This window comes from Notolepis coatsorum (genome assembly GCF_963971535.1).
Source record: "Notolepis coatsorum genome assembly, chromosome: 6".
In the NCBI taxonomy this organism is placed as follows: domain Eukaryota; kingdom Metazoa; phylum Chordata; class Actinopteri; order Aulopiformes; family Paralepididae; genus Notolepis; species Notolepis coatsorum.
Window position 1 is genome coordinate 154,277,417 of NC_140170.1, and position 23,404 is coordinate 154,300,820.

The window sequence follows — 23,404 nt, forward strand, 5'->3', positions numbered from 1 at the left end:
AGGCATCCAGACCCGGAAGCAAGTAGTGAATTCACTTCTTGCTTAGTGGTCTGTGATGCCGCCCGCGACGCAGGCGTCCGGGGTTCAACTCCCACTCAGGGCGATCCCTTAACAGGGGTCGAATTGACTAAAACACAACACAGACAAGATCAGACCGGCTACATGTGGTGCCGTGACCCGGATGCCCTGGGTGGAGTGAGTTTAGGGGGGTGAGTGTAACGGAGGTACCGCAGTATATCCACAGTCACGGGTACAAGTAGTGACGTGGCTGTGGATGGTAAGCGGTACTGCAAGTAAACTCACTCCCCAGAGGCATCCAGACCCGGAAGCAAGAAGTGAATTCACTTCTTGCTTAGTGGTCTGTGATGCCGCCCGCGACGCAGGCGTCCGGGGTTCAACTCCCACTCAGGGCGATCCCTTAACAGGGGTCGAATCGACTAAAACACGACGCAGACAAGATCACACCGGCTACATGTGGTGCCGTTAGACCCGGATGCCCTGGGTGGAGTGAGTTTAGGGGGGTGAGTGTAACGGAGGTACCGCAGTATATCCACAGTCACGGGTACAAGTAGTGACGTGGCTGTGGATGGTAAGCGGTACTGCAAGTAAAACTCACTCCCCAGAGGCATCCAGACCCGGAAGCAAGTAGTGAATTCACTTCTTGCTTAGTGGTCTGTGATGCCGCCCGCGACGCAGGCGTCCGGGGTTCAACTCCCACTCAGGGCGATCCCTTAACAGGGGTCGAATCGACTAAAACACGACGCAGACAAGATCACACCGGCTACATGTGGTGCCGTTAGACCCGGATGCCCTGGGTGGAGTGAGTTTAGGGGGGTGAGTGTAACGGAGGTACCGCAGTATATCCACAGTCACGGGTACAAGTAGTGACGTGGCTGTGGATGGTAAGCGGTACTGCAAGTAAAACTCACTCCCCAGAGGCATCCAGACCCGGAAGCAAGTAGTGAATTCACTTCTTGCTTAGTGGTCTGTGATGCCGCCCGCGACGCAGGCGTCCGGGGTTCAACTCCCACTTAACAGGGGTCAAATGGACTAAAACACAACGCAGACAAGATCAGACCGGCTACACCCATGTGTAATGATAGTTTGTTGTCGGCGAGCCATATGCAGATTTTGCCTAGTTCCGAGCTGAGGGCTTTTTCAACCTGTAACTTGTTCTTGTCAGAGACCAGCAGGGCTGAGTCGTCCGAAACAGGAACAAGTTGCAGTCACAAGCTGACGACATGTCATTTGCATAAATTAGGAATAGTAGCGGTCCTAGTATGCTTCCTTGTGGAACACCACAGCTCACTGTGAGGGGGGGGGATAGGGTACCGTTTACCTCCACCATCTGTTCTCTCCCCTCCAGGTAGGATTGTATCCAGCTCACTGATATCAAACTAGACTAGACTATCAAAAGGGGTGGGAGGTCTATTGAATATGAAGGTAAACTGAATGAAGGTAAACTGAATATGAATGTAAACTAAATATGAATGTAAACTGAATATGAATGTAAACTGAATATGAATGTAAACTGAATATGAATGTAAACTGAATATGAAGGTAAACTGAATATGAAGGTATACTGAATATGAGGGTAAACTGAATATGAAGGTATACCATCATAGATCCATGTAGGGCTGGAATGTTTACTGAATATGAAGATATACTAGTCTATCATGGATCCATAGGACTGGAAAGTTGACTGCCCTTGGGGGGGGGAAGGACGACGGAATGGGTCAAGTGCAGAGAGGCATTTCATGGGTGACCCAATGCTTGTGTGTGTGTGTTCCTGTGTGTCGCCCGTCTTACATGTGTATGTTGCTGCATGACAAATAAGATACTTCTTCTTCAAATGTCAAACAAGAACCCAGCAAGAAACCACTAATATTTAGAATGACAAAATGGTTAATTTCTTACCATTACCATCCCGGTCAGCTTTGAGCCCGGCGTAGATTTCTCTCAGGTTCTCAGGGGTGAGCCAGATGCCGTCCCTCACCCGAGAGTGCGTCAGGATCTGCGGAAGGCCCAGCGGGAAATAATTTAGTTATAGGGATGTTCGATATTGGCTTTTTTACCGATATACCGATATTGTCCAACTCTTAATTTCCGATACTGATATCAACCGATACAGATATATGCGGGCCCCCCAGGTCACTAACATCACATATCTCTTGTCGTGGAATTAACACAACGTTATGCATACTTTTGACAATAAAAGTATGCATTGATGGATTAATTTCACTGGATGCATTCAACAAGGCTTTCTAAATGTAAACATTATCTGTGCATCTCCCCTTTTCTTCTCTCTCTCCCTCTGGTTCTCACTCTCCCTTTCTCTTTTTCCCTCTCTCTCTTTCCTTCTCTCTCCCTTATTTATTGTAATTTTCCTTGTATACTATTGCTACTGTAATTTAGCATTTTATTTACTTGTATGCATGTACATACCCTTGTTTTTGTTGCAGCTTCCCACCCCCCCTTCCCTCAAAAGGATTTAGCTTTTTAGTCAGGCTGCTTTTGTATATAATAATTTGTTCTTACTTGCTTGCCTGGGTAAATAAAGGTTAAATAAAATAAAAACAAATTTTTTTAATCGATACCGATAATTTCCCATATTACATTTGAATGCCAATATCGGTAGGCCGATAATATTGGACATCTCTAGTTAAATCCCTTAGCGTGAGAAACGAATCGTACGGTTATGTATATAACCATAGTTATATGAGTATAGTGACGCTCTGCGTCATACTGGAATACACTTCCATATCAGTCTAAGCACTGAATAAATCTTCACATGCACCTATATACACACATCCACCTGGCCACACCCCCATCCGCTCCTCTACATAAGCAGGGGTGTGGCCATACTATCAGCTCCTTCCCAAGTCTTTCACCACAAAGGCAAGACCACGGGGTCCTCAGTGAGTCCGACGCAGAGCGTCACTATATATACATAACCGTACGTTATATTATCGTATAGCTCCGCTCTGCGTCATACTGGAATACAGGAGCTAAGCAGAGTGAGAGCTCGACAAATGTAGCCGCTGAGGCCCCCCACAACCATCAGAACAGGGGAGGACCCGAGCCCTCGGACCCCCCTAGCGGAGGACGGGAGGGTATCGGATCCGACTGTGCGAAGAGGAGTATAGCAACTCAAACGCACAGGGTGAGCAGACCGTGGGACTCACCCACGACTACACAAACGCGCAACCCACATGCCACTAAAGAACGAACGGAAGGAACAAAACCCCTGTTACAACCCCTAATATCACAGGGTCAAAAGCAAAAGCCCAACCCCGTGGCAAGGCCGTAGCAGCGGAGCGCGAAGGAGGACCCAGACCCAGGAAGGGACTGGACCCCCCCGGAAAAGGGGGCCTGGAGAGGCCAACGACGCCGCAGCATCGAGACCCCACCAGGCGGTCACTAGTGACCAGGGTTTCTGTTGTCCGGTAATTACCGGTATTTGACAGGCACAATCTGTTGAAGTCCGACATATTTAATCTCTCCAGTGTTAATGTCCGGTGAAAATAATTCCCTCTAAGCACAATTTGATTATTTGAATTGTATTAAAATAGGCTAAAATTAAATAGCCTATGCGATGAACGAAACAATCATTACATTTGTTTCATCGTTGCTTCACCAAGCAGGTCTAATAATGACAATGACGTGTCAGCGGGAGCTTGCTGCTAGATTTGCGAGTGCATGCAGCTGCAGAGCCGCAGCTGCACACCAGCTGTGCCGGCACAGTGCAGTACTCCAATTCAGCCATTGGCAATTCAGCTGTTGGGTGGGGGGCGCTGCTGAGCGGTCCCCAGATAGGGCCTGAAAACAGCTGAATCTGTGGCTCTGCAGCGGCATACTCTCGCAAATAAGTCGTTGGGAGGTGGAGAGTCATCACGCAAACCCACGATAATGTTGCCGTCTCTCTCTGCCAAATTTCTCAGTTCTTCGCTTGATATAATTAATACAAATGTCCAATATAACGGAATTCGTTAGCTCATAAAAATGTGATTATAACAGACTGCTGTTTATTAATGTCGGGCCGACTACCCACAGACACCTATTTGATTTAAAGTCAGCAGCAGCACGGAGTCTCGGGACTTATTTTATTTAGAATATAATGACTGTATACGCAAAAGTAGTTTTAAGTTAAAATATTATAAATCTACATGCCTTGAGGATGTCATTCTTTATATAGCCTGCCTATCAATTGTTTTTAAGCTCAATAAACTCTGACCAGAATTTCTCTCATTTGACCCTGAGACCGGCAACAATTTTTTCTAACGGAAACCCTGCTAGTGACACCACCCCCCACATCGCCAGCGTATTTGGACAGGGCCCATCCAAGAGCAGGCCCTTCCCCCCTACAGCACGCCGCCTAGCTTACTGCACCTGGTATTCCCAGGCAGTCTCCCATCCAAGTACTAACCAGGCCTGAACCTGCTTAGCTTCCGAGATCGGACGAGATCGGGTGTGTTCAGGTTGGTATGGCTGTAAGCCTGAAGCACTCAAGAGGCTACACCCACAGCGGGAGCAGGCAGCGCACTGGGGAGACGACCCCCAAAAGAGGTCGATCCCTCAATCCAGGCAACAGGCCACTCGACCTGAGCCTGGAGCACTGCGGACTAGACAGGCGCCAAAGGGGTCTGCTGAAACAGCACCCTGGCGGAAGGGGCGTATGCTGGCATGTTGTGCACCATGTCACAGCCTCCACAAAAAAAACCTTGACTCTCTAGAGGGGCCGAGGCAGAGAAGGCTGACATGATTGGCAGACGTCATGAAAGGTGCGGGGGCACACTCACAGGTAGACAGGGCCAAACCCGGCCTACCCCAAGAGTTGACTCCGCTACCAACACACCAGGGAACCAACCACCCCCTTGGTTCTAACATGAGGCGGGTGTTCCTATAACCCCCCAATAAAAAACTCCAAAACACAACTGCGGGTATACACTGGCTATACCGCAGTACAAGTGTTCCAGTTTTCAAAAAGGGGTTAACCCAGGCCAAACGGGTCAACGAAAACAATTTCGAACCCGGGCCCGGCGGACCGGTACGTACACAGGGATGCCAGGGGAGTTCCACAAGAACCACCTCAACAGCCCCCTCCCAGCCCTGCCTAAGCAGGAGAAGAGAGGGGCGAAAAAGAATGGAGAAGGACCAGGCTCCCTCAGCGCAGCGCAAGGTACAACACAACATGGACCAAGCAACAGTGAGGGGTAACACGTAGTAACACAACCACGAACATCTCCATAACGTCAAACCCTGCAACGCCCGGGCCGACCCGGCATTTCCCCCCCCGAAAAAAACACAAGTCCCTCAGGGTACCAGAACAGCAGATCTGCGCCCCGGCGGGTTAACTGACCTGGACCGGCGCGACCAGAATCAGTCCCGTGCCCGCCATCCTTAGTCCCAGGAGGGGGGTAGGTACGCGTGTCGATCCAAAACATTATAGAGGGCGCCACACAGACGGTCCCCTTCGTACCGCGCCCGGTGGCCCACCCCAAGGGCGTGAGACCCCTCTACCAATGCTTTGATCTATTCTGTTAACATCCCCCAGATATGAACGAGAATTCATCGAGATAAACTCCATCCCAGTTGCCCCATGATGAGCAACCAAGGCACGCAAGCCCATGCGTGGTTCCTATCAGAAGCACCCAGGGCCAGCACTATGTACACGTCGACTCGAGACCCAAAACATATCAATGGACATTCTAACAAGAACCCAGATACCGTTCCTCCAAGCCGCCTGGGAGAACGACAAGAAGCCGCTTTTTTCACAGAAAAAAATACAGACATGGGTCCCATATGACGCGGCTGAGGGAAAACAACACCCCGTCAACCATGCTCCATAAAAGAGGGGACGGGGAGCGACGTACCCTATGACGGGGGGAAACCCATGACTCAACAGACCATTACAGGTGAGGAGTCAGGGAAATCCCTAAACAATACCCTGTCAACCTGCTCCATAAAGGAGGGGACGGGGAACCCCCAGAGAGACTTCCCACGTGAGCAATAAATTGAAAAGAAATATTGCAACATTGAGCTATGTAACAATTGGACTAGGACTCTCCGAGGAGGAGGCTCTGAAACTCTGAGGAGGCTAACGTTCCTAGCCTAGCGAGCATACAGAGCTAGCGCCGCAGCTAACAGCTAACTGGCTAACAGGTAGCTCAACCCAGCTAGAACGCAAGCTAAGCAGCTATCACCGAACTGTACAACGAGAACACAATATAGGCCAACACTTCAGACAGCCGCCGTCTGTCCCCCTCCTCATCCTAAGAGAGAAGAGAAAAAGAAGTTAACACAGTCTTCAGAACGGTGATTAACAGATACAGCGGTGCCAGCACAATTCCCCATGGGCTGCAGCCAACGTGGGGCGTGGAGAAATTCCGATAACGAAACACCAAAACCCACTTCCCTCGTGCTGGGTAACTTTCATCTTGAAAGATGGGGCCTCGCACGGTGACAGATAGTATCCGTTAGTCCAGAGATCCGGGGGTTTGAACCGCAGATTCGGACACGGTCCCAGGCAAGTAGAGCTCCCGATGAGGAGCTCATGCAGCGTGGGCGTCAAACCAGAACCCTCTCCACGCCGTTAAGAGGCAGAAAAAAGGGTACCAGCCTGGGGCCGGCTTTCGTAAATCGTGTAGCTATTCCCCTCATAACAACACAACTGGCGCTCGCATATCAAAACCATCACTCACCCGGAGAGGCAGCTAGCTCTCACAACAGCCAATCGCCTCTCAAGCATAGTCCAGCTGCAGCAGCGGAGGTAATACCTGTCCAGCTGCAGCTTGGAGGAATGCAGGTGGGGATTAGGCCAGCGACGCGAGCCCCTAATACAAAAATGCCGGTGGAGGTCAGAATGATCATCATCTTCTAGACACCCCAGTGGCGAAGACATTATCGTTGTATTTCCTCGAAAATAGTGAGAGAGAAAACAAAGATATAATGTCAACGTAGCTCCTTCATCGTATCTCCTCTTCAAAACTTCACCATCTCAAAGTGGTGTACAGGCACTTGCCGTGGTGAAAACTAAGGAAGGAGCTGATAGTATGGCCACACCCCTGCTTATGTAGAGGAGCGGATGGGGGTGTGGCCAGATGGATGTGTGTATATAGGTGCATGTGAAGATTTATTCAGTGCTTAGACTGATATGGAAGTGTATTCCAGTATGACGCAGAGCGGAGCTATACGATAATATAACTATATACGTCTGAAGTCCTGTTCTCAAGCCACATTAATGTACACGTGCCTCGTGGAGCTGCAACTGGCCATCCTGGTTGATATCGAGGAGGGTGAAGATCTCATCTGGACTGAGGTTCAGCTCCTCTGCCAGCTCTTCCTGTCCCTCCTGCACCATCAGCTGGCTTTCTATTAGACCCTTGAGCTGAGCGAGCTGCATCACAATTCGACACTCGTCGTCAGACAGGAACCCGGGAATCTCTGCACAGTGAGGCACAGAGAGACAGAGCTGTAGGGAGGAGGACACTCTTCTCTGAGGCCGATACCATCTAATTACATTAGACAACATTACGTCATAAATCATGGGATAACCGTCCGCCATCGTACCTGGGCCTGGGTATTGTTTACAACAGCCACCTTAACTGCATGTTTATTCCACCCAAATCGTTTTAAAGGTTTATTCCACCCAAATAGTTTTAAAGGTGTATTCCACCCAAATAGTTGTAAAGGTTTATTCCACCCAAATAGTTGTAAAGGTTTATTCCACCCAACAGTGTAATAGCGTAATAGTGTGTAATGTGTGGTGTGTTTGAAAGTCACTAGGCACCCTTGTGAAAATCACTAGGTTGCATTATTTTCGCAAATGTTGCTGTAAATGTTGCCGCTACAAGCCATTAGAATCCCCATGTCGAACCTTTGGTTTCACTTTCTGGGTGCGCTTGGTATGATCTTCCGGGTGATCCCGATTGATGCATGGATTTGGATGGCTTGTAGTCGGGTAATAAAGTAATATTAGTGAAAACATACGACCTTGTGGCTTTCACAAGGGTTAATTACCTACGCCTAATGACTATAAAACAACTTTCAAGTATCACAAAGAAATGTCCACCCCCTTTCAACATCGACAGCGTGTGAATGCCATTCAGTGGCATACTTTTGACAATAAAAGTATGCATTGATGGGTTAATTTCACTGGATGCATTCAACAAGGCTTTCTAAATGTAAACATTATCTGTGCATCTCCCCTTTTCTTCTCGCTCTCCCTCTGGTTCTCACTCTCCCTTTCTCTTTTTCCTTCTCTCTCCCTTATGTTAGATTCTGATCAATCAGCCAGTATCACGTCTTCGTCTGTTTGGCTTGTGTTATCCTCTCCATCTACTGACCTCTGCGTTGTGTTTGTTTCTCTCCGACGTCTTCTCATACTGGCTGTACAATCCTTATCTTTCCCCGTTAATCCAATCTGCAACCATAATAATTCACCACCTTCGTAAGAATTCGACACCTTGACAGCATGATACCTTTCTTGGAAGAGCGTTGTTTATTATATCAACAGAACCTCATAATCAGATGTTATCAGATTGTATTGTCATTGCTATCGCCTCTTCTGCTATTCAGTCCAATAGTGGCTCAGTCCTTTGTCGTTAGCCAAAACCCTCCTCGTGTTAGCCAAAGCTAATGATGATGTGGCATTCCCCCCCCCCCCCCCCCCCCCCCCCCTCTCTGTGATGAGAGGAGGGAGCCGTCTCAAAGTCTCTGATGGTGTCTTCTCTCCCGTGGGATTCGTTTCTTTGGTCTGCCCTAGTCTCTCTTGGTCTGCCTTACACCCGGAAACACTGTCGGATTTATAGGATCTTCGTCATAGCAACGACGGCCTCGCCCCTCTCCTGGTTACTATGTGCCGCTGCCATGACAACAGCTTTAACCTTTAAACACACATTTTAAACGTCTGTTTCATTAATGATATCAAACCTTTCTCCCTCGCTCCTGTGCCTGTTGCTATTCTTATCAGCTTGTTGATGTTCTTGATGGAATGTAAACACCCTGCTCGCTGCTCAGTGTGCTGCTCACACTGACTGCTTCCACCACCCTCTGCTAAACCATGCACATTTCGACCTCTCTGACCTGGCCCCTCCAGCTGCTGTCATCTCCCCCAATATACATTACATACATTGAAAACACCGATATCTCTCACTTATTCATTGTAATTTTCCTTGTATACTATTGCTACTGTAATTTAGCATTTTATTTACTTGTATGCATGTACATAACCTTGTTTTTGTTGCAGCTTCCCACCCGTCCTGTCCTGTCCCGTCCCTCAAAAGGATTTTGCTTTTTGGTCAGGCTCCTTTTTTTTATATATATTATTTTTAGCATTTCTTCAGCTTTTACTGGTCACGCAGGACCGACAGAGGAGAGGGCGAACGGGAGGAGATGTGTTTCTCAAGTTTCTTTAATAGTTGTCATACAGAAGTACAGAATACTTTTGTACAAAATGCTTCTTACTGTTGCGCTCCAGAGACTGTGCATGACAAGGTAAGTATGAAATAAAAACATAGTAAAAATTAGAAGTAAAAAAAGAGGTCACAGTGTTCAGTTTAGACATATGTACAATGTTCGTAGACGTAGTTACCATACAATATACAATACTGTGCAGTGTACTAATATACAATACTATATAATGCAAGGCATAAATGGACGAGGTGCAGTTTAGGTACAATTCACAGTAGGTGTACGAGTTGTAGTGCAAATCCTTTATCAATAAATATAAAGTGTAAGTGTGTTTGTGTGATCTAAAGTGTGGAGAGTGGGTGCTGCAGTGTGTTGTTGTTTGAGTGAGTGTGTGCGTGTGGGTGTGTGTGCTGTGTGCATTTGATGGTTGTTGCATAGTGAATATTGTTCGTTTAGCGATTATTGTTCGTTTAGCAGCCTGATGGCCTGGGGATAGAAGCTCCTTCTGAGTCTTTCTGTGCTCGCCATAAGACTCCGGTATCGCCTGCCTGACGGCAGCAGTTCAAAGAGGCAGTTGTTCGGGTGGCTCGAGTCCTTAATAATTCTCTTAGCCTTCCCCTTGCACCGCTTGTTGTAAATGTTCTGGAGGGTGGGAAGCCCCCCTCTAATTGTGCGTTCGGCTGAGCGTGTCACTCTTTGTAGTCTGCTACGGTCTTGTGCAGTGCTATTCCCAAACCAGGAGGTGATGTTGCCGGTCAGGATGCTCTCTATTGTACATGAGTAGAAGTTCCTAAGGATCTTCTGACTGACTTGGAACTTCCTTAGGCGCCTGAGGAAGTAGAGGCGTTGTCGTGCCTTCTTCACAACACTGTCAATGTGTGTGGTCCATGTCAAGTCCTCGGATATGTGGGCTCCGAGGTACTTGAAACTGTTCACTCTCTCAACTGGTGCCCCGTCTATGCTGAGGGGGCTGTAGTCCTTGACCCCCGACCTCCTGAAGTCCACAATCATCTCTTTTGTTTTGCTGACGTTCAGGGAGAGGCAGTTCTCCTGACACCACTGTGACAGGTTCTCTACCTCTTCCAGGTAGGCCCTTTCGTCGTTGGCAGAGATCAGGCCCACCACTACTGTGTCATCAGCAAATTTGATGATGGTGTTGTTGTTCCGCTGTGCTACGCAGTCATGTGTGTACAGGGAGTAGAGGAGGGGGCTCAGAACACAGCCCTGGGGGGCCCCTATGTTGAGCGTGATGGATGAGGAGGTGCAGTTGCCGGCTCTTACCACCTGGGGTCTGCCCGTCAGGAAGTCCAGGACCCACTGGCACAGGTCATAGTTCAAGCCCAGGTCCCTGAGCTTGGCTATGAGTTTGGAGGGGACTATGGTATTGAATGCTGAGCTGTAGTCGATGAACAGCATTCTCACATAGTTCCCCTGCCTCTTGTCCAGATGTGATGCTGCTGTGTGCAGCACATGGGCTATGGCGTCCTCCGTGGACCTGTTGGGGCGATATGCAAATTGCAGAGGGTCCAGGTTGATGGGGAGGGAGGAACAGATGTAGCCCTTCACTAGCTTCTCAAAGCACTTCATGGCTATGGAGGTGAGGGCTACAGGGCGGTAGTCATTGAGGCAAGCGGGCGTAGATTTTTTGGGTACAGGGATGATGGTGGACTTCTTCAGACAGGTGGGGATGACGGCCTGTTCCAAGGACAGGTTGAAGATGTCAGTGAATACCGGGGCCAGTTGGTCGGCACAGACTTTTAGGACGCGGCCGGGGATGCCGTCCGGTCCTGCTGCCTTCCTGATATCCACTTTTTTAAAGATCCGTCTCACCTCATGCTCTGTTACCCTGAACACTGAGTCTCCATCAGCAGACCCCCCCCCCCCCATTGCCGTGGTTTGTAGGCTGGTGTTGTTATTCACAGCCTCAAACCTCGCATAGAAGGAGTTGAGATCATTTGCTAAGGAGATGTCACTGTTCAGTTTGAGGGGGGTTCCTTTGTAGTCTGTCATTGTTCTGAGGCCCTGCCACATGCCTCTAGAGTCAGCCTGTTCAAACTGAAGTTCAACTTTATCCCTGTAACGCCGTTTTGCCTCTATTACTGCTCTCCTGACGTTGTATCTTGCCATCTTGTGTGGGGAAGAGATGCGACAAATATCGCCGGGAGCGGGATGCGAACCTGGGATGGCCGCGTGGGTGTGCAAGGCACTATGCGGTGCGCCACGAGGGCACCCATGGTCAGGCTGCTTTTATAATAATTTGTTCTTACTTGCTTGCCTGGGTAAATAAAGGTTAAATAAAATAAAAACAAATCTTTTTAATCAATACCGATAATTTCCCATATTACATTTTAATGCCAATATCGGCCGATAATATCGGACATCTCTAGTTAAATCCCTTAGCGTGAGAAATAGTTGTAAAGGTTTATTCCACCCAAATAGTTGTAAAGGTTTATTCCACCCAACAGTGTAATGTAGTGTGTGTAGTGTGTAATGTGTGGTGTGTTTGAAAGTCACTAGGCACCCTTGTGAAAATCACTAGGTTGCATTATTTTCGCAAATGTTGCTGTAAATGTTGCCGCTACAAGCCATTAGAATCCCCATGTCGAACCTTTGGTTTCACTTTCTGGGTGCGCTTGGTATGATCTTCCGGGTGATCCTGATTGATGCATGGATTTGGATGGCTTGTAGTCGGGTAATAAAGTAATAATATTAGCAAAAACATACAACCTTGTGGCTTTCACAAGGGTTGTCCTACGCCTAATGACTTCTAAACAACTTTCAAGTATCACAAAGCAATTTCCACCCCCTTTCAACATCGACAGCAGTGTGAATGCCATTCAGAAAGGTACGCTGCCTGAGATAAACTGAAACACAAATTATACACACCTATGCAACAAACACAAAATTTGTAAAGACTGAGGCAATCTCCGGCGATAAGTCAAAATTACACTGGTATGGTCCTTTACTCAAAAAGGCATGGCTTTGACTATACAGATTGCTATTTGTGCAAAGCTTTCTTCCCCTGGAGAGGGAGAGCTTCTCTGTACTTCCCTGAAATCTGAGTTGCATGTGTGGTTTTGATTGATTGATTGAAAACTTTATTAACAGATTGCAGAATGGGTACAGTACAGTACAGCTCAATACATACAATTGTTAAGGGGATGCAGACCAGAGAAAGACTTTCGTCTTGTTTACATCAGGGTCCCCCATTTTCAATTCATCGTAACATATGTGACATACATGACATACCGATAGACAGTACTGCTACATCTATACATTTATGACATACCAGATTTGCAATTACAGTACTGTTTGTGATACAAAAAGAGTCCAGAAAGAAAAGAGTATATACATTAGACGTAGAAACTGTACATTGGTGCCGCTAATAGGTGAAAGCCTACCTCAAATGGATCCGTCATCAGCTCTATTTTTAATCTTTCAAAATGTTCTTATGTACCCCAGTACCCAGTTGCTATTGCATGTCCTTATTTGTGTTTCATTACACGTATTGTATGTACATGGTTACCAACTGTTTTGCCTGTTTTATAGCAACTACTATCATCACCGACATCTAAGAAGGGAGATCCCCCCTTGAACTGCTTTTTTCCTATTGCTAGGGTTTAGTGAGTTTTTCCTTACCTTCGCGTGGGGTATGTCTGGGAGAGTGTTGCATTTATTTATTTATTTTACATTTTATTTTGGACTTCATGGTGTTTTTGTTTTGTTCTTGATTTATTGTGATGTTTCTTCTTGACTTGTATAAAGAAGACGTGTCCGGCCCATGGGGACATTAACGTGTGTTGTCGGGCCTTACAAATAAATGTGATTGGATATGATTTGAAAGCTGAGTAGGTAGGCTACAGTTTTTGGAATTACTGGTAAAAATATCAATGGGTGCTTTGTTTCCAATTAGCATATTTATATATTCTTCCATTCTCAATGAGCGTAAAGGTGTAGAGATGCTGTTAAGCCATTTTCAGTACTTTTTTACAATTTGGTGGAAAACACATATCTACACACATTGTTATTCAAGTTTCAAACAGCTCCAGGGATATTTTATTCAGTACTCCTCCAAAACCACAAGGTGCAGCTTTAAATATTATGCCTGAATACAGTGTCAGATCATAGGAGGGTGTGGATGTACTCTCACCAAACAGCAGAGGTTTCAGACTAAGTGTCCTCATCTCATGTACTTTGCCTGGCACTAGTGACACCTTCTGGACATGTCCCACCTGAAAGATAAATAGAAGGAAGATGTGTGTGTGAGAGAGAGAGAGAGAGAGAGAGAGAGAGAGAGAGAGAGAGAGAGAGAGAGAGAGAGAGAGAGAGAGAGAGAGAGAGAGAGAGAGAGAGAGAGAGAGACAGACAGACAGTATGGGGATAGACACGACTTACCTTTATACCCTCGACCCGTGGAAGAAAAACATTACGCAGTAACTCCGATTTTGATGGCGGCCCAACATACTGGGAGTCGAGGAGCTGATGTTGATTATTATTACCGCTCGGCGCCTCCTCGCGACTCAGGGTGGCGAGCTCCCCTGCACCATTGTTGTAATGCACATACAGTAGCAGTATTATCACGTTGATAATGTAGACGTGAAAAAACACCATCACAACCATGTAGTAGGAGCGGGAGCATATGCTACTCTTTTGCAAAGAGATCCGCTCGCATGTCACCGGCGCTCTCGAGCTCGCGGGCGCAGCCGCATCCTCCCCATCATCAGCATCATCATCATCAACTATGCTTTTCCGTGGTTCAGTCATTTTCCGAGAATACTTGGAAGTTGTACATCAATCCAGAATCGCGAATGACTGCATAGCAATAATAAGTGGGTTGCCGCACGCTAATACTGATCTCAAAGTCCATCTGACAACAAGTCAATCGGAGGTCGCTCGGTGGTCGCTAACCTTAACCGTTAACGGATGGATGCCCAGCCTCTGCATAAGTAACTGGACTAACCTTAAATCTGCTCGGCATTCTTTGAAATTATTAGTTTAATTTATCCCCATTACACACATTGATTGAACTCGTAAAGCTTAAAAAACTGCGCGTGTTTGTGATCAAACTAGCTTTTCAAGCTGTAACAGTACAGCTTCTTCACTCACAACAACCGCTGAAGCCGCACGCAGTGTTGTTTACATGAATGCAGCAGGAGCACTGCGCACGTCACGCGAGGAGCAGACTCGTAGGCACGGTAAATATGACAAAACCCATTGCAAAAACTTGAATGATTCATCCAGCGTCCTTTGGTTGTAATAATCATACTTAAAACAAATTCGCACGATTGCGTTAAATATACAAACGACAAAACATTTCTACCATCATGGTGTGCAGCATCCTCCACCACCACCACCACCAACCAGGCAACCACCACCCACTTTTAGACTCCACTGGCCCGTGTGCCCTGTTAACGAGTATTACGTAGCTGAGCCACCACCACAGCCCTCTGACAGCAACGGAGAAGATTGCTTTTCATGCAATGCTGACCTCTGGTGACCCAAAACTGAATAGCAGTGGTACTTCTATCCATCCACTTCCTCCAATAAATGTACATCTTAATCTAAAATGAAGACCCTTATTTTAATTGTTCAGTGGTCAGTCTCAGGAAGCTGGCGAGGAACCTCCCTCATCGTTACGGAAAAGTATCATGGTACTTCCAAAAACATAATGGTGACTAGTGATAAAATACTATGAATGGAAATATTATCTATACTAGATCTATATCTCTATATATAGTATAGATCTAGTATCTACAAATATGTAAAATTATTATGTGCAGGTAAGTACAGACAGGTATGGATAGATAGATAATATGGTGAGAATAAATATACATTCTACTGTATACAGCATTATTGTATTATTATTGTTGTTGTTGTAAAGAATTATTATACAATGGTACCACTTAACCCTTTCACTGCTGCACTACCAAACGGTTAACCCTTTCACTGCGACAATACACAGAGGGTTAACCCTTTCACTGCCACATAACAGCAGGTTAACCCTTTCACTGCCACACTACAGAAGGTTAACCCTTTACTATCACAACCGTCGGTCCGTCGGTAGTGTGATAGTAAAGGGTTAACCTTCTGTAGTGTGGCAGTGAAAGGGTTAATATATATGTACATATCCTACATTTGTACATATCCTACTCTTACTAGTTACGCTGCCAATATGACTTACTACCATGTCTTTATACCCGTATCACTGTACATATTGTACTACAACTCTGTAGTCTGTACATACATCTGATTAGCACTAAACCTGTTCACTTACAGTTAGCCACTCGACCTCTACAGTGGCAGCTCACAGACCACTTGGCTTCACATCTATGACACTGTTTGTACTACATTGGTTGGCTGATTGATTGATTGGTTGTGTGTTGACCTCATTACTATACAGTGTGTTGTGCAGACACACACCACATTTCATTACTGTATAGGCACGCTGCAGCCTCAACCCTGGACTCTGTATATCACTCTGCCCTCAGATTCAACACTAATGATAGATTAATTAGTAGTGTGTGTTTCTTAATAATGTACAGTATGTCTGTATGCCTGTTTGCAAGCCTACATGTTGCTGATGTTCTGTATTGTATTCTCCCATCCTATTCTGTAATTTCCCCACTTTGCCAATATTTAATTGTGTATTTAATAGCATTGACCACTTTTAACTATGCTGTTATATTCGAATACTGTTATAATTATGCTCTTCAAATGTCTCTCTCTGTTCTGTTTTTACCTGGCATTTATCATCTTGCCTAGGGACTGCAGTTGAAAACTAGCTACCCAGCTAATACTGGCATATTTACAGTGGTGATACTTTGTCTCATTGCTGTTGAATAATGTGCACTGTTCCTATTCAAATAAACTTAATACAATTTATTTTTAAAATAATCTAGTGACTGGCTGGTCTTTAGGTCCCTTGAGTTTGCTCGGGAACAGGGTAAACCGGCCTTTTGCTACTGTTTGATGCCCCTAGCTCATGGAATTAACTCCAACAGGGAGATTCTACCCTCTGTTGCAGAGTTTAAAACCTTGATCTCCAACCTTTGTCAATCAAGTTGTACATGTTTTAATGTATTTGTTATCTTTACTTTTGTCTTGCCTTGTTGTCTTATTGTTATGATTTTATATACCTTTTTTGTTGTTTTCTTATTTCTGACTGTAAATGAGGGAGACCTCAGTTGCCTTTCGAGTTTAAATAAAGGTTTGAAATGAAATGTCTGTGGCTGGATAGAGGAAGAGGGAAGAGGTGGTGGTTTGACAGCCTTGTTGCTCCATTAATGGGTTAATTTTTGCAGTTGCATGTAAACAAATGAATTGGTTAAGACACACACAGGATGCCATAAATCTACCTTTATTGCCAAAGTAATCATATTAAAATACTGCAGTGGACATTTAACAAGACATTCATATTGTATGACTCCTTGTTGCTCGTCTCACATTGCTTTGCATCTTCACTCTTCTGCATCCATGCCCTAGAAGGAAAAAACAATAACTGATCAGATTTTGGCAAAGTGAGTTGAAATTAGAGCAAATTAAAGCCCTGATCTGGGTTGTTTTTTTGTTACTATTAACAATTTCCTACAAATGTCCTCTCTGTGCGTTCGGTAGAAAGCTATCCGGCTGCAAGCAAGCCTAGCTTAGCACAAATGAATGGAAGCAGATCAGTAGGCTAGCTGGTCTGTATCCGCTTCCATTAATTTGTGTTAAGCTAGGCTAGCTTGCAGCCAGATAGCTTTCTACTGAGCGCACAGAGAGGAACTTGGTATCTATTTTCTTGTCTGACTCTGGAGAAGACGGTAAGCGCATTTCTTATAATGTTGGTGTGTTCCTTTAAACTTGAGTTGTATTGATGTACTTTCTTGAAAAGTTTGATTTGTAGAAAATAAGCCTTTTGAAAATGTCTTGAGTTTTACCCCAGAGTTACACATATTACCAACATAAACAAACCTTTTACAGCCACAAAATACAGCAAGTACAATTAAAAACTCATTGTACTTGTAGCATTGGCCCTTATATCAAGAGCTCAGTCAATCAACTATAGAATGAAAACAGTATCTTTTGGTAGTGAGGCTACCCATTTGTTCACATTTGGATTACGGACTGGACCTTTAAGAGAAATGAGTCATAATAAAAAAAATAGGTCATATTGTGTTGAGCTTACCTTAAACTCACGGCTCTTTGCCCTCAGCTTGCCGACCTGGGACTCAGCGATGTCAGCGCGCTCCTGGGCCTCCTCCAGCTCATGCGTCGCCTTCCTGTACCTGGTCAGGTGTGTGTTGGACTGCTCCTCCTGTACAATAAACCAAATTTAACTCAGGAAAACTCCAGCACTAACCACAATCTCCGATACGGCTACGGGAACTACGTGCACTTACAGTTTCCTCAGTCTGTCTCTTGTACGCTTTCACTTTGAGCTGCAGCTTGTCCACCAGATCCTGAAGTCTGATGACGTTCTTCCTGTCCTCCTCAGTCTGTTGTAAGTCAGGAATGATAAAGGCTTAACGGGAGACAAACCTAAGCCTACTGTATTCAGTATCCTCCGCCATCTTGTCCAGAACAGCAACATACCTGATAGGTGAGCTCCTTCACCTTCCTCTCATATTTACGCACACCTTTGATGGCCTCAGCCCCGCGTCTCTGTTCAGCATCAACTTCACCCTCTAACTCACGAATCTTCAATGAAAAAGAAAATGGGTCTTTAAAATGACAAAATATTCTTAAAATAAGTGGCAATATACTAGTCCTCACGACGCATACCCTAGTCTCCAGTTTCTGGAGCTGCTTCTTGCCACCCTTCAAGGCCAGGGTCTCAGCCTCATCCAGGCGCAGCTGCAGGTCCTTGACGGTGACCTCCAGGTTCTTCTTCATCCTCTCCAGGTGAGAGCTGGTATCCTGCTCCTTCTTCAGCTCCTCAGCCATCATGGCCGCCTGAAATGTTGTAAGATTGTACGATTTTGCAGGATAGACCTTTCCCAATGCTCCAGCCAGTGGTAGAGCATTGGATCTGATGGAGTCATGGCCTCTGATGAGGTGTGCTAACATGGTAGATTACAGTGCATGCAGAAAAGCTACTGTATGTTTTACTGGCTAATAATAACCCATAGGAGGACTCACATCAGTGATGGCCTTCTTGGCCTTCTCTTCAGCATTTCTCGCTTCCTGGACGGTATCTTCCAGTTCACCTTGGATCTGGATCAAGTCAGCCTCCTGCTTCTTCTTTGTATTGAGGAGGCTGGTATTCTAAACAAATCATTTGTCTTTGGTGATTACAGTGTCATCATTTGGTAGCAACTTTATACGACTGTGTGGTAGGTTGGTTGGTCCTTGCTGATGGAGGGGCGCAACAAACACTGGAATTTGTAAATTTTTAAGGCCCTTATTGGTAAGCTACCTCCTTATACTACATCATTATTGGAATGGAATGTTGATACCTATGGAACCCGTTCTAGTGGCTCGGAACAGGGTAAATCTGCATTTTGCTATGATGCCTCTAGCAAAGTCCTTAAAGCTTGAGATTCTCCCCCCTGTTGCAGAGTTATCCTTACTTGTCTTATTTTTATGACTTTATATGCTGTGTGACTTTATATGCCATTTATTTTTTTTGCTTATTTAGGGGGAAACTCGAGTTTAAATAAAGGTTTGATGTGAAATGAAGTGTGAGGAGCCGCTGTTTACCTGAGAGTGCAGCAGTGCACAACGCTCACTAGTATCGATCAGCTCCTGCTCAGCCACTTTGCGGCTTCTGTCCGTCTGCTCCAGAGCAGCTCTCAGCTCCTCGATCTCAGCCAGCATTAGGTTGTTCCTGCGCTCCACCATGGCAACCTGCTCCCTCATGTCTTCCTGTCCTCTGATAGCATCGTCAAGGTGCAGCAGGGCGTCCTGAAATTGTGATAAAGCGATGTCTTGGACATTGTAGTCGCATTGCAAACAGAGAAATCGTCCTTTATTTGATTATACTATTTCAATATAAGGTCATTTACCTTGAGCTGTCCCTGGATATTCCTCAGTTGTTTCTGGGCCTCAGAAGCCTGGCGGTTGGCGTGGCTCAGCTGGATCTCCATCTCATTGAGGTCTCCCTCCATCTTCTTCTTGATTCTCATGGCATCGTTTCTGCTCCTGACCTCAATGTCCAGAGCGCTCTGCATGGATTCAATGATTCTCTGGCTGTTCCTCTTGATCTGGTCGATCTCCTCGTCCTTCTCTGCGATCTTCCTGTCAACCTCACCTTTGAGCTGCGTGAGCTCCAGCTGAACACGGAGGATCTTTGACTCCTCGTGCTCCAGTGTAGCCTGTAACAAAAAAAACAGGAGAGAGGTTGTAACTCTCATTAATGGAGATATTGAAAGAAATTACTTGTCTTGTTCTTAGTTTGTTACAGTTTTTGTTCTGATCTAGTCAGCATATACCTTTTGCTTTATAAAGATACTGGATGGACAGTAGCCTATTGATTGTAAAATAACTTATTATTTATTAACAGTAATGGTTGTATATTAACTTGATCGATGGACTGATCGTCAAGTGTTTTTGTTTGCAGATGATTTAGCTGGAAGACAATTGAACACTGTGTTTGAAGGTGTAGCCTACTTGGTAATGTAGGACTAATGATGAAGTGATTGATATATGAAAGAATGATATTAGAATACTGTAACATAGGAAATGTAAATCCCGGACCGTATTTTATTCTTAATTCTTAGGCTTATTTTTATTCTTATTCGTGACTTTGGTTTGTCTACCTAAATGTTTACTATTTACTGTGAGCGATTTGTAGTGCCAACATTTTCTCGGGATGAATAAAGTATTTCTATTCTATAAGCATATTATTGCTTTTCCCTATTACTTGAGGCTGTTTTGTTTATTATCTTATCTTACTTTATTATTTTTTATTTTCACAGCAAATGATCTTTGTATTGTAACATTGTTATTTTCAGATTATTTTATTGTTAAAAAAAAAAACAGTACTTCATACAAGATCTCTTGACAAACAGTACCTCTGCCTCCTCAAGCGACGTCTGCAGCTCTGTCTTCTCACACTCCACGATCTTCTTTCCCTTCTCCAGCTCATGTATGGTCTTTCCATCCTCGCCGATCTGCTCCGTGAGGTCAGAGATCTCCTCTGTAAGAAACAAGGAGTCAGTGGTCATTACAGTAGCAGGGAACTGAATTGAATTGGTTAATATTTCAGTTTAACGTGATCTGTAAAAGAAAATGATAAAGAAAATGTATTTTCTTTTACGTTCATTGCGTTGGTTTGCAACACAATGATCAATTTGTATCCTGGATCAGGATACAAAGCACTTTGGCAAGAAAACACTCTCTTGAGCTTAGAGCTCAAAATGATGAACGCACCCAATATTTGGATGCCTTATACAAAGGTACTGATGTCAAACCACAGAGCTGTAGACTATATGCAAATCGTCCATCAGAAAATGTTGCTTAAAAAAAACGAATTCTATACGTTGCAGGTTCTTGTTCTCCCTCTTCAGGGTCTCCAGTTGGTCCAGGGTTTCTTCATACGAGTTCTTCATCTTGAACATCTCAGTGCTGAGGGAGCGAGCCTCTTTCAGAGCTCCCTCCAACTCTGCCTGGCTCTCCTCAAACTTCTGCTTCCACTCTGCAAGAATCTGAAACCATGATGAAAATAATTAGTCTTTATTAATTTATTTTCTGGTCCATTTGTATCGATCCACTGGCCTGAATAAAAATCGAACCTTGTCAAAGTTCCTCTGCTTCTTGTCCAGGTTGGCAGCCAGAGCGTTGGCTCTCTCCACATCAATCATGAGGTCTTCCACCTCACCCTGCAGTCTCTGCTTGGTCTTTTCCAAAGAGGAACACTTTGAGTTCACAGCCTCAATGGACTCCTCTGCATCCTGAAGACGCTGGGCAAGCTTTTTCCTGTACAAATACACGTTTGTATCAGACTGTTGGCCTATTTTAGATGAAGTGACTTTCTATTCATGACAGTACTCCTATAATATATGAACTATGCATCAGTACTTGGCCTCCTCAAGCTCCTCAGTGCGCTGGATGGCATCAGTCTCATATTTGCTTCTCCACTGAGCCACCTCACTGTTGGCCTTGGACATTCCACGCTGCAGCTCAGCCTTGGCCTCCTGCTCCTCCTCGTACTGCTCTCTGAGCAGGTCACAGTCGTGACGAGATGATTGGACAGAATGGGCCAGGGCATTCTTGGCCTTGTGCAGAGAACACACACACACACATATATTATAATGTGAACAAAAAATGGTCGAAGGTCAGATTTGAATTAAAGATAAGATAAGATATTCCTTTATTGATCCCCTTGGGGAAATTCAGGCATCATAGCAGCATGGGGGAGGGGGAGGGGAGGTACAGGTAGTAAAAACAAGCAGTGTAAACAATATAACAAGTCAATATAATTAACTAACTAACTAACTGAGATATACAGTATTCACATAAGGTGCAGTATGCATAAGGTAGTGTTATTGTCCTTTTTAGGTTCCTAGTAGTTGTAGTTGGATGTCTGGCAGCAGTCCCTGCCCACTGTTGTGGTGCCTGATGGCCGCTGGTATGAAGGACTGGCCGAGGCGGTTAGTTGAGTGTCGGGGGGGTATGAGTCTGTGACTGAACGTGCTTCTCATCTTGACTAGCTCGTTGTAGAGGGGTGGGAGGGATTCTCCAGGAAACATGGTAAATGGTGCATTATATAGCGGTTTTATCCAAAGCGCTTTACAATTTGTTCCTCACATTTGACCCATTCATTCACACATTCAGACAATCACACATCCACTCACACATTCACACACCGATGGCGGAGGCAACCATGCAAGGTGCCAACCTGCTCAAATTTCTTGATTCTGATTGGCTGAAACACTTCTTTCAGACGTTGTTATTTCTTATAACACACTCCAACTCCACGTGATCCCAGAACCCGCCCACAACAGAATAACTTTTTTTCCGAATCACTCCGCCGTTTGTGTTTTTATGAATGAAACCAAGATGGCGGACAATAATCTTTATGAATGGATGTATTGATATCGTCATAACGACTCATTCAAAAGCGATAAAGTCATGTGGAATGTGTTAGTTGCTTACACAATGTTGGATTATGTAATTGGTTGGTCATGACTCATTGTGAAACAAAATATAAATCGCGGGAAGTGTGTTGTTGGATGGCATTCGTTGTAGAACCTCCCTCTCCTTCAAAAGGACACTGTCATTTCACTGTTAATAAAAATTTCAATCAATCAATCAAATAACAACCGCTAACTTCACTGTTAGATGGCATGCTTTGTAGCAACCTATGTATAGATGTAGCACTGTCTATCTGTATGTCATATATGTTATGATGCATTGAACATGGGGGGGACCCTGATGTAAACAAGACGAAAGTCTTTCTCTGGTCTGCATCCCCTTAACAATTGTGTGTATTGAGCTGTACTGTATTGTACTCATTCTGCAATCTGTTAATAAAATGTTCAATCAATCAATCAATCAATCAATCAAATAACAACCGCTAACTTCACTGTTAGGTGGCATGCTTTGTAGCAACCTATGTATAGATGTAGCACTGTCTATCTGTATGTCATATATGTTATGATGCATTGAAAATGGGGGACCCTGATGTAAACAAGACGAAAGTATTTCTCTGGTCTGCATCCCCTTAACAATTGTGTGTATTGAGCCGTACTGTATTGTACCCATTCTGCAATCTGGTTATAACATTTTCAATCAATCAATCAATCAATCAATCAATCAATCAATCAATCAATCAATCAATCAATCAAATAACAACCGTTAACTTCACTGTTAGATGGCATGCTTTGTAGCAACCTGCCTCTACAAAAGGACACTGTCGCACGAAGCGATTTCACTGGATGTCCCGGACGCGTGTACCTGTTCCGCAACAGTAAGTGACTTCCGGGGTAGGCCTGATTGGCCCCGACAGGCACGTGATGCGGCAAACTCAGGACGCGCAACGAGGCTGCTGAGAGCTGTCGCGCGGAAATAG

At 45.0% G+C, this 23,404-nt stretch overlaps 2 protein-coding genes across 2 annotated transcripts in view; both read right to left on the minus strand.

Annotated features, from left to right (window-relative positions):
• p4htmb (prolyl 4-hydroxylase, transmembrane b) overlaps positions 1-14,175 on the minus strand; it is a gene marked incomplete at both ends in the record, with an annotated part of 33,810 nt that extends 19,635 nt beyond the window's left edge. Inside the window, 4 exons of the mRNA XM_084315775.1 lie at positions 1,918-2,014; positions 7,247-7,443; positions 13,562-13,643; positions 13,807-14,175. Coding sequence (XP_084171901.1) covers positions 1,918-2,014; positions 7,247-7,443; positions 13,562-13,643; positions 13,807-14,175 — 745 coding nt within the window. The remainder of the gene's footprint in view (positions 1-1,917; positions 2,015-7,246; positions 7,444-13,561; positions 13,644-13,806) is intronic.
• Positions 14,176-16,847: 2,672 nt separating this feature from the next.
• The window catches only part of LOC311229985 (myosin heavy chain, fast skeletal muscle-like), a gene marked incomplete at its 5' end in the record, with an annotated part of 29,765 nt that continues 23,208 nt past the window's right edge, over positions 16,848-23,404 (minus strand). Inside the window, 12 exons of the mRNA XM_084316104.1 lie at positions 16,848-16,889; positions 17,579-17,707; positions 17,793-17,888; positions 17,986-18,090; positions 18,175-18,345; positions 18,532-18,657; positions 19,093-19,296; positions 19,398-19,706; positions 20,406-20,530; positions 20,873-21,038; positions 21,126-21,309; positions 21,412-21,608. Coding sequence (XP_084172230.1) covers positions 16,869-16,889; positions 17,579-17,707; positions 17,793-17,888; positions 17,986-18,090; positions 18,175-18,345; positions 18,532-18,657; positions 19,093-19,296; positions 19,398-19,706; positions 20,406-20,530; positions 20,873-21,038; positions 21,126-21,309; positions 21,412-21,608 — 1,833 coding nt within the window. The 3' untranslated portion in view covers positions 16,848-16,868. The remainder of the gene's footprint in view (positions 16,890-17,578; positions 17,708-17,792; positions 17,889-17,985; positions 18,091-18,174; positions 18,346-18,531; positions 18,658-19,092; positions 19,297-19,397; positions 19,707-20,405; positions 20,531-20,872; positions 21,039-21,125; positions 21,310-21,411; positions 21,609-23,404) is intronic.